The 11,631-nt window shown below is 47.0% G+C and overlaps 1 protein-coding gene across 1 annotated transcript in view; it reads right to left on the bottom strand.

Annotated features, from left to right (window-relative positions):
- Window positions 1-10,912, bottom strand: part of LOC147010227 (uncharacterized) — a 50,722-nt gene extending 39,810 nt beyond the window's left edge. The window contains exon 1 of the mRNA XM_085860767.1: window positions 10,732-10,912. Coding sequence (XP_085716893.1) covers window positions 10,732-10,897 — 166 coding nt within the window. The 5' untranslated portion in view covers window positions 10,898-10,912. The remainder of the gene's footprint in view (window positions 1-10,731) is intronic.
- Between the last annotated feature and the right edge of the window lie 719 nt (window positions 10,913-11,631).

The following is an 11,631-nucleotide window of genomic DNA, read 5'->3' on the forward strand; positions in this document are numbered from 1 at the left end:
CAAAGCACAGGGTTGGAGTCATTGTCTGTAAAGCACAGGGTTCGAGTCATTGTCTGTAAAGCACAGGGAACGAGTCACTGTCCATAAAGCACAGGGTTCGAGTCATTGTCTGCAAAGCACAGGGTTCGAGTCATTGTCTGTAAAGCACAGGGTTCGAGTCATTGTCTGTAAAGCACAGGGTTCGAGTCATTGTCTGTAAAGCACAGGATTCGAGTCATTGTCTCTAAAGCACAGGGAACAAGTCACTGTCTGTAAAGCACAGGGTTCGAGTCATTGTCTGGAAAGCACAGGGTTCGAGTCGCTGTCTGTAAAGCACAGGGTTCGAGTCATTGTCTGCAAAGCACAGGGTTGGAGTCATTGTCTGTAAAGCACAGGGTTCGAGTCATTGTCTGTAAAGCACAGGGTTCGACTCGCTGTCTGTAAAGCACAGGGTTCGAGTCATTGTCTGCAAAACACAGGGTTGGAGTCATTGTCTGTAAAGCACAGGGTTCGAGTCATTGTCTGTAAAGCACAGGGTTCGAGTCGCTGTCTGTAAAGCACAGGGTTCGAGTCATTGTCTGCAAAGCACAGGGTTGGAGTCATTGTCTGTAAAGCACAGGGTTCGAGTCATTGTCTGCAAAGCACAGGGTTGGAGTCATTGTCTGTAAAGCACAGGGTTGGAGTCATTGTCTGTAAAGCACAGGGTTCGAGTCATTGTCTCCAAAGCACAGGGAACAAGTCACTGTCTGTAAAGCACAGGGTTCGAGTCATTGTCTCTAAAGCACAGGGAACAAGTCACTGTCTATAAAGCACAGGGAATGAGTCGCTGTTTGTAAAGCACAGGGAACGAGTCACTGTCCATAAAGCACAGGGTTCAAGTCATTGTCTGCAAAGCACAGGGTTGGAGTCATTGTCTGTAAAGCACAGGGTTGGAGTCATTGTCTGTAAAGCACAGGGTTCGAGTCATTGTCTGTAAAGCACAGGGTTGGAGTCATTGTCTGTAAAGCACAGGGTTCGAGTCATTGTCTGTAAAGCACAGGGTTCGAGTCATTGTCTGCAAAGCACAGGGTTGGAGTCATTGTCTGTAAAGCACAGGGTTCGAGTCATTGTCTGTAAAGCACAGGGTTCGAGTCATTGTCTGTAAAGCACAGGGAACAAGTCACTGTCTGTAAAGCACAGGGTTCGAGTCATTGTCTGGAAAGCACAGGGTTGGAGTCATTGTCTGTAAAGCACAGGGTTCGAGTCATTGTCTGTAAAGCACAGGGAACGAGTCACTGTCCATAAAGCACAGGGTTCGAGTCATTGTCTGCAAAGCACAGGGTTGGAGTCATTGTCTGTAAAGCACAGGGTTCGAGTCATTGTCTGTAAAGCACAGGGTTCGAGTCATTGTCTGCAAAGCACAGGGTTGGAGTCATTGTCTGTAAAGCACAGGGTTCGAGTCATTGTCTCTAAAGCACAGGGAACAAGTCACTGTCTGTAAAGCACAGGGTTCGAGTCATTGTCTGGAAAGCACAGGGAACGAGTCACTGGCCATAAAGCACAGGGTTCGAGTCATTGTCTGCAAAGCACAGGGTTGGAGTCATTGTCTGTAAAGCACAGGGTTCGAGTCATTGTCTGTAAAGCACAGGGAACGAGTCACTGTCCATAAAGCACAGGGTTCGAGTCATTGTCTGCAAAGCACAGGGTTGGAGTCATTGTCTGTAAAGCACAGGGTTCGAGTCATTGTCTGTAAAGCACAGGGTTCGAGTCATTGTCTGTAAAGCACAGGATTCGAGTCATTGTCTCTAAAGCACAGGGAACAAGTCACTGTCTGTAAAGCACAGGGTTCGAGTCATTGTCTGGAAAGCACAGGGTTCGAGTCGCTGTCTGTAAAGCACAGGGTTCGAGTCATTGTCTGCAAAACACAGGGTTGGAGTCATTGTCTGTAAAGCACAGGGTTCGAGTCATTGTCTGTAAAGCACAGGGTTCGAGTCGCTGTCTGTAAAGCACAGGGTTCGAGTCATTGTCTGCAAAGCACAGGGTTGGAGTCATTGTCTGTAAAGCACAGGGTTCGAGTCATTGTCTGCAAAGCACAGGGTTGGAGTCATTGTCTGTAAAGCACAGGGTTGGAGTCATTGTCTGTAAAGCACAGGGTTCGAGTCATTGTCTCCAAAGCACAGGGAACAAGTCACTGTCTGTAAAGCACAGGGTTCGAGTCATTGTCTCTAAAGCACAGGGAACAAGTCACTGTCTATAAAGCACAGGGAATGAGTCGCTGTTTGTAAAGCACAGGGAACGAGTCACTGTCCATAAAGCACAGGGTTCAAGTCATTGTCTGCAAAGCACAGGGTTGGAGTCATTGTCTGTAAAGCACAGGGTTGGAGTCATTGTCTGTAAAGCACAGGGTTCGAGTCATTGTCTGTAAAGCACAGGGTTGGAGTCATTGTCTGTAAAGCACAGGGTTCGAGTCATTGTCTGTAAAGCACAGGGTTCGAGTCATTGTCTGCAAAGCACAGGGTTGGAGTCATTGTCTGTAAAGCACAGGGTTCGAGTCATTGTCTGTAAAGCACAGGGAACAAGTCACTGTCTGTAAAGCACAGGGTTCGAGTCATTGTCTGGAAAGCACAGGGTTGGAGTCATTGTCTGTAAAGCACAGGGTTCGAGTCATTGTCTGTAAAGCACAGGGAACGAGTCACTGTCCATAAAGCACAGGGTTCGAGTCATTGTCTGCAAAGCACAGGGTTGGAGTCATTGTCTGTAAAGCACAGGGTTCGAGTCATTGTCTGTAAAGCACAGGGTTCGAGTCATTGTCTGCAAAGCACAGGGTTGGAGTCATTGTCTGTAAAGCACAGGGTTCGAGTCATTGTCTGTAAAGCACAGGGTTCGAGTCATTGTCTCTAAAGCACAGGGAACAAGTCACTGTCTGTAAAGCACAGGGTTCGAGTCATTGTCTGGAAAGCACAGGGAACGAGTCACTGGCCATAAAGCACAGGGTTCGAGTCATTGTCTGCAAAGCACAGGGTTGGAGTCATTGTCTGTAAAGCACAGGGTTCGAGTCATTGTCTGTAAAGCACAGGGAACGAGTCACTGTCCATAAAGCACAGGGTTCGAGTCATTGTCTGCAAAGCACAGGGTTGGAGTCATTGTCTGTAAAGCACAGGGTTCGAGTCATTGTCTGTAAAGCACAGGGTTCGAGTCATTGTCTGTAAAGCACAGGATTCGAGTCATTGTCTCTAAAGCACAGGGAACAAGTCACTGTCTGTAAAGCACAGGGTTCGAGTCATTGTCTGGAAAGCACAGGGTTCGAGTCGCTGTCTGTAAAGCACAGGGTTCGAGTCATTGTCTGCAAAACACAGGGTTGGAGTCATTGTCTGTAAAGCACAGGGTTCGAGTCATTGTCTGCAAAGCACAGGGTTGGAGTCATTGTCTGTAAAGCACAGGGTTCGAGTCATTGTCTGTAAAGCACAGGGTTCGAGTCATTGTCTGTAAAGCACAGGGAACAAGTCACTGTCTGTAAAGCACAGGGTTCGAGTCATTGTCTGGAAAGCACAGGGTTGGAGTCATTGTCTGTAAAGCACAGGGTTCGAGTCATTGTCTGTAAAGCACAGGGAACGAGTCACTGTCCATAAAGCACAGGGTTCGAGTCATTGTCTGCAAAGCACAGGGTTCGAGTCATTGTCTGCAAAGCACAGGGTTGGAGTCATTGTCTGTAAAGCACAGGGTTCGAGTCATTGTCTCTAAAGCACAGGGAACAAGTCACTGTCTGTAAAGCACAGGGTTCGAGTCATTGTCTGGAAAGCACAGGGAACGAGTCACTGGCCATAAAGCACAGGGTTCGAGTCATTGTCTGCAAAGCACAGGGTTGGAGTCATTGTCTGTAAAGCACAGGGTTCGAGTCATTGTCTGTAAAGCACAGGGAACGAGTCACTGTCCATAAAGCACAGGGTTCGAGTCATTGTCTGCAAAGCACAGGGTTGGAGTCATTGTCTGTAAAGCACAGGGTTCGAGTCATTGTCTGTAAAGCACAGGGTTCGAGTCATTGTCTGTAAAGCACAGGATTCGAGTCATTGTCTCTAAAGCACAGGGAACAAGTCACTGTCTGTAAAGCACAGGGTTCGAGTCATTGTCTGGAAAGCACAGGGTTCGAGTCGCTGTCTGTAAAGCACAGGGTTCGAGTCATTGTCTGCAAAACACAGGGTTGGAGTCATTGTCTGTAAAGCACAGGGTTCGAGTCATTGTCTGTAAAGCACAGGGTTCGAGTCGCTGTCTGTAAAGCACAGGGTTCGAGTCATTGTCTGCAAAGCACAGGGTTGGAGTCATTGTCTGTAAAGCACAGGGTTCGAGTCATTGTCTGCAAAGCACAGGGTTGGAGTCATTGTCTGTAAAGCACAGGGTTGGAGTCATTGTCTGTAAAGCACAGGGTTCGAGTCATTGTCTCCAAAGCACAGGGAACAAGTCACTGTCTGTAAAGCACAGGGTTCGAGTCATTGTCTCTAAAGCACAGGGAACAAGTCACTGTCTATAAAGCACAGGGAATGAGTCGCTGTTTGTAAAGCACAGGGAACGAGTCACTGTCCATAAAGCACAGGGTTCAAGTCATTGTCTGCAAAGCACAGGGTTGGAGTCATTGTCTGTAAAGCACAGGGTTGGAGTCATTGTCTGTAAAGCACAGGGTTCGAGTCATTGTCTGTAAAGCACAGGGTTGGAGTCATTGTCTGTAAAGCACAGGGTTCGAGTCATTGTCTGTAAAGCACAGGGTTCGAGTCATTGTCTGCAAAGCACAGGGTTGGAGTCATTGTCTGTAAAGCACAGGGTTCGAGTCATTGTCTGTAAAGCACAGGGTTCGAGTCATTGTCTGTAAAGCACAGGGAACAAGTCACTGTCTGTAAAGCACAGGGTTCGAGTCATTGTCTGGAAAGCACAGGGTTGGAGTCATTGTCTGTAAAGCACAGGGTTCGAGTCATTGTCTGTAAAGCACAGGGAACGAGTCACTGTCCATAAAGCACAGGGTTCGAGTCATTGTCTGCAAAGCACAGGGTTGGAGTCATTGTCTGTAAAGCACAGGGTTCGAGTCATTGTCTGTAAAGCACAGGGTTCGAGTCATTGTCTGCAAAGCACAGGGTTGGAGTCATTGTCTGTAAAGCACAGGGTTCGAGTCATTGTCTGTAAAGCACAGGGTTCGAGTCATTGTCTCTAAAGCACAGGGAACAAGTCACTGTCTGTAAAGCACAGGGTTCGAGTCATTGTCTGGAAAGCACAGGGAACGAGTCACTGGCCATAAAGCACAGGGTTCGAGTCATTGTCTGCAAAGCACAGGGTTGGAGTCATTGTCTGTAAAGCACAGGGTTCGAGTCATTGTCTGTAAAGCACAGGGAACGAGTCACTGTCCATAAAGCACAGGGTTCGAGTCATTGTCTGCAAAGCACAGGGTTGGAGTCATTGTCTGTAAAGCACAGGGTTCGAGTCATTGTCTGTAAAGCACAGGGTTCGAGTCATTGTCTGTAAAGCACAGGATTCGAGTCATTGTCTCTAAAGCACAGGGAACAAGTCACTGTCTGTAAAGCACAGGGTTCGAGTCATTGTCTGGAAAGCACAGGGTTCGAGTCGCTGTCTGTAAAGCACAGGGTTCGAGTCATTGTCTGCAAAACACAGGGTTGGAGTCATTGTCTGTAAAGCACAGGGTTCGAGTCATTGTCTGTAAAGCACAGGGTTCGAGTCGCTGTCTGTAAAGCACAGGGTTCGAGTCATTGTCTGCAAAGCACAGGGTTGGAGTCATTGTCTGTAAAGCACAGGGTTCGAGTCATTGTCTGCAAAGCACAGGGTTGGAGTCATTGTCTGTAAAGCACAGGGTTGGAGTCATTGTCTGTAAAGCACAGGGTTCGAGTCATTGTCTCCAAAGCACAGGGAACAAGTCACTGTCTGTAAAGCACAGGGTTCGAGTCATTGTCTCTAAAGCACAGGGAACAAGTCACTGTCTATAAAGCACAGGGAATGAGTCGCTGTTTGTAAAGCACAGGGAACGAGTCACTGTCCATAAAGCACAGGGTTCAAGTCATTGTCTGCAAAGCACAGGGTTGGAGTCATTGTCTGTAAAGCACAGGGTTGGAGTCATTGTCTGTAAAGCACAGGGTTCGAGTCATTGTCTGTAAAGCACAGGGTTGGAGTCATTGTCTGTAAAGCACAGGGTTCGAGTCATTGTCTGTAAAGCACAGGGTTCGAGTCATTGTCTGCAAAGCACAGGGTTGGAGTCATTGTCTGTAAAGCACAGGGTTCGAGTCATTGTCTGTAAAGCACAGGGTTCGAGTCATTGTCTGTAAAGCACAGGGAACAAGTCACTGTCTGTAAAGCACAGGGTTCGAGTCATTGTCTGGAAAGCACAGGGTTGGAGTCATTGTCTGTAAAGCACAGGGTTCGAGTCATTGTCTGTAAAGCACAGGGAACGAGTCACTGTCCATAAAGCACAGGGTTCGAGTCATTGTCTGCAAAGCACAGGGTTGGAGTCATTGTCTGTAAAGCACAGGGTTCGAGTCATTGTCTGTAAAGCACAGGGTTCGAGTCATTGTCTGCAAAGCACAGGGTTGGAGTCATTGTCTGTAAAGCACAGGGTTCGAGTCATTGTCTGTAAAGCACAGGGTTCGAGTCATTGTCTCTAAAGCACAGGGAACAAGTCACTGTCTGTAAAGCACAGGGTTCGAGTCATTGTCTGGAAAGCACAGGGAACGAGTCACTGGCCATAAAGCACAGGGTTCGAGTCATTGTCTGCAAAGCACAGGGTTGGAGTCATTGTCTGTAAAGCACAGGGTTCGAGTCATTGTCTGTAAAGCACAGGGTTCGAGTCATTGTCTGTAAAGCACAGGATTCGAGTCATTGTCTCTAAAGCACAGGGAACAAGTCACTGTCTGTAAAGCACAGGGTTCGAGTCATTGTCTGGAAAGCACAGGGTTCGAGTCGCTGTCTGTAAAGCACAGGGTTCGAGTCATTGTCTGCAAAACACAGGGTTGGAGTCATTGTCTGTAAAGCACAGGGTTCGAGTCATTGTCTGTAAAGCACAGGGTTCGAGTCGCTGTCTGTAAAGCACAGGGTTCGAGTCATTGTCTGCAAAGCACAGGGTTGGAGTCATTGTCTGTAAAGCACAGGGTTCGAGTCATTGTCTGCAAAGCACAGGGTTGGAGTCATTGTCTGTAAAGCACAGGGTTGGAGTCATTGTCTGTAAAGCACAGGGTTCGAGTCATTGTCTCCAAAGCACAGGGAACAAGTCACTGTCTGTAAAGCACAGGGTTCGAGTCATTGTCTCTAAAGCACAGGGTTCGAGTCATTGTCTCTAAAGCACAGGGAACAAGTCACTGTCTGTAAAGCACAGGGTTCGAGTCATTGTCTGGAAAGCACAGGGTTCGAGTCGCTGTCTGTAAAGCACAGGGTTCGAGTCATTGTCTGCAAAACACAGGGTTGGAGTCATTGTCTGTAAAGCACAGGGTTCGAGTCATTGTCTGTAAAGCACAGGGTTCGAGTCGCTGTCTGTAAAGCACAGGGTTCGAGTCATTGTCTGCAAAGCACAGGGTTGGAGTCATTGTCTGTAAAGCACAGGGTTGGAGTCATTGTCTGTAAAGCACAGGGTTCGAGTCATTGTCTCCAAAGCACAGGGAACAAGTCACTGTCTGTAAAGCACAGGGTTCGAGTCATTGTCTCTAAAGCACAGGGAACAAGTCACTGTCTATAAAGCACAGGGAATGAGTCGCTGTTTGTAAAGCACAGGGAACGAGTCACTGTCCATAAAGCACAGGGTTCGAGTCATTGTCTGCAAAGCACAGGGTTGGAGTCATTGTCTGTAAAGCACAGGGTTCGAGTCATTGTCTGTAAAGCACAGGGTTCGAGTCATTGTCTGTAAAGCACAGGGTTCGAGTCATTGTCTGTAAAGCACAGGATTCGAGTCATTGTCTCTAAAGCACAGGGAACAAGTCACTGTCTGTAAAGCACAGGGTTCGAGTCATTGTCTGGAAAGCACAGGGTTCGAGTCGCTGTCTGTAAAGCACAGGGTTCGAGTCATTGTCTGCAAAACACAGGGTTGGAGTCATTGTCTGTAAAGCACAGGGTTCGAGTCATTGTCTGTAAAGCACAGGGTTCGAGTCGCTGTCTGTAAAGCACAGGGTTCGAGTCATTGTCTGCAAAGCACAGGGTTGGAGTCATTGTCTGTAAAGCACAGGGTTCGAGTCATTGTCTGCAAAGCACAGGGTTGGAGTCATTGTCTGTAAAGCACAGGGTTGGAGTCATTGTCTGTAAAGCACAGGGTTCGAGTCATTGTCTCCAAAGCACAGGGAACAAGTCACTGTCTGTAAAGCACAGGGTTCGAGTCATTGTCTCTAAAGCACAGGGAACAAGTCACTGTCTATAAAGCACAGGGAATGAGTCGCTGTTTGTAAAGCACAGGGAACGAGTCACTGTCCATAAAGCACAGGGTTCGAGTCATTGTCTGCAAAGCACAGGGTTGGAGTCATTGTCTGTAAAGCACAGGGTTCGAGTCATTGTCTGTAAAGCACAGGGTTCGAGTTTTTGTCTGTAAAGCACAGGGTTCGAGTCTTTGTCCGTAAAGCACAGGGTTCGAGTCTTTGTCCGTAAAGCACAGGGATCGAGTCTTTGTCCGTAAAGCACAGGGATCGAGTCTTTGTCTGTAAAGCACAGGGTTCGAGTCTTTGTCTGTAAAGCACAGGGTTCGAGTCTTTGTCTAAAGCACAGGGTTCGAGTCTTTGTCTAAAGCACAGGATTTTTTGCAAGAAAAGAACCAAAGGGCTAAAAAATAAAAATTTCCAGACACGACAGGAAGTCCAAAGACAAGCATTTCACATAAAGCACAACACTGGATTTTCCATGAATGAGGTTAACTGTGTTAGCACAATAGCAAATATGACTAAACATCCATCATTAGTTGTGCAATTTTGTATAATAAACAAAACGAAGCAAATTATTGTGAAGCCCATGAAGGTACCATGTGATGGAGCACCACATTACAAAGCTCTGAGCAGAACACAAAACACAACAGCCTGCAATACCTGGGCACAGGGACAAAAATACAACATCATGTACCACCTGGGCACAGGGACAATATACATCACCCTGTAACACCTGGGCACAGGGACAAAATTACAACATCATGTACCACCTGGGCACAGTGACAAAAATATATCACCGGGCAACACCTGGGCAGGTGGAGAAAAAGCAACAGCCTGCAACACCTGAGCGCAGGGACAAAAATACATCACCCTGTAACACCTGGGCACAGAACTTCCTGCTTAAAACCTCATGATCCCCAATGTGGAGACAGCACGCTCAGCTGATAACTGCTGTGGTTTGTGTCCCTAACTCTGAAACCGATTCCACATCCAGAACCATCAAATTTGTGTCCAAATCCAGGCTCAGCTAAGTTTCCAAATTTGTACAACAAATAATCCCACTTGTTGTTCTTGCTGAACATTTATCTCAATCTTGGCAACGACTTATCATTTCAGGTCAATCTGGAAAATCTGTCTCTTCGCATGTCTGTCTGTTCTTCCCAATTCTGTCTCTGATCTCTCTCCGTCTGTCTCTGTCTCTGTCTCTCTCTCTCTACAATTTAATAGGGTCCAGACGCTCGACGCACTCGGAAATTGTCTGAGTCGCACGATGAAGCTACTTTGCACTCGGCCGGGGGAATGTACGGATTTTTACCAAAATATCAGGTTAAAGTTTTTAAACATCTCTTGGTCTTCACTACTCCATCACTCGGTAACTTTTATGGATTATTCCGTAACACACAATAGAAAGCAAATGATATGGCACTGACAACTTTCCAAAATTTTGTGATCAATGAGCCCCACATTGAGTTCCAAAGCAGACATTTCACATCTACTCCGAATGTCTATGGACTTGATGATTTCCTTTGCCTCACAAGAGCCTTGGTTTTATAAGGGACAAAATGGTAAAAAGGAAATTCAATGGTTCGAGTCAATGTAACACCTAGAACGTTGCGGGCTTTCTCGTCCAACGTTTAAATCACCTCGACACCAAGAGGTCTTTGGAGGTTGGCTTAAACTTAAAGTCTCAGCTGTTGCTGTTTCCAACACTTTATAGACCTTGGCACAATCTCAACCCAAAGTACAACCTCAGGTCCTCCGAGCTCCAGCTGCAGCTCACAGCACACCACTCGAAATGCCTTACACCATCACTTGTAACAATTGCCTTTCACCATTTCCCCTTTTCTGCGGTTTGCTGTGATGGCCATTTTCTCGACAAGGACAGTCGTGTCCCTGTCAGACGCTCCCACTCAACAATCATCAAGCGGTGCCAGTACGCTGGTGGAGTGTAGCAGCACCACCATGAAACTTCCATGAAAGTTCTACGAGCAGGACATTGCAGTTGCGGATATGTTTGAAATTGTTAGCTCTATTTATATACAATCAGATGTCTCTTTTCTCCAATTTTCAGATGGCAGGCTGTGGGTGAGACAAATCAAGATCGAAGGCATGAAAAATCATGAACATCTACCAGTGTCTGATCACTCCATCTCCATTATGTGGGATTCACACCGAAATAGCTACGCGCACCACGACTACACATGCCATCAACCCCCTTTTCTCTGTCTCAACTCGTTCTTGATCGAATTGACATGGATTATGAGACCCCTTCATGCACAATTCATGTCAAGTTCGTTCAACCGCAGGAGGATGGAAACCGGATCGGACATCAACCGCGACATTTACAAAATACGTACTCGGCTGGAGCAGCAACAGGGCCCCTCCTCACCTCCTAAAGGTCGTGTTCCCTCGTACCGACAAAAAGAGAGGATGTTGAGAAAGACCAAAGAAACCTCACCACGGTCCACTACCGAAAAGGGGCAGTGTATAAAGGTGACAGGAATCTTTACAAGTTCGAAAGAGAGACAGACAGACAGACAGACAGAGAGAGACATTGTGTAAGTGAACTCAATTGTACGATAGAGATACGAAGGAGGCAAAGACAAAGTTCCCTGAATGATGAGTGGTAATTAAAACCATTTGGAAAGCCTTGGGCCGAGCCGGAGCACAAGCAAAAAAAAAAAAAAAACAGACATGACTGAAGACAAACAGAGACGACAAAAGATTTACCGAGAGGGACAGAGCCTGGGGGTTTCCAAGAGGCCGAAGTCCTGAAGACGACGACGACGACAGATTCTGTATCTTGTGGAGAGTTTCCCTTTCTGAGGTTATATAGCAAGTGGAGAGTGGAAGAGAGCTGGGGAAGTAAAGGGAGATGGTGCAGAAGTGATGTGTTTGGAAATTGTCCATGTTCCTCTCTTCTTCGGCTCTTTGAGCCAGCAAGGACAGGTCGACCCGAAAATAATTCCGCGTCTAATTGTTCCCATTTTTGGCCCCGACGACGGACGGCTCATCAGTCAGGCATTAGGCCGTAGTCGTCAAGCGGACCGGGCGAGCATCAGCGGATAGGTCTACACCTTCGGCCTATGTTCACCCCTCCCTGCGTGACTACTCAGGGTTGTCAATACTTGTAGCAAACACCAAGTCGAGTAAGCTGGTGTCCTCACTCAATGTTGAGCCACCATTAGACCTATTCTGATGTTTCAAATGCTCGACTGAGCATTATTGTCATATTTACAGGAATTCCATTCTTCTTACTTATCACTTGCTCTGTTTTTTGTAGTTTCTT

Source organism: Eptatretus burgeri, chromosome 17 (genome assembly GCF_056783735.1).
Source record: "Eptatretus burgeri isolate ZD-2024b chromosome 17, Ebu_testis_v1, whole genome shotgun sequence".
Taxonomy (NCBI): domain Eukaryota; kingdom Metazoa; phylum Chordata; class Myxini; order Myxiniformes; family Myxinidae; genus Eptatretus; species Eptatretus burgeri.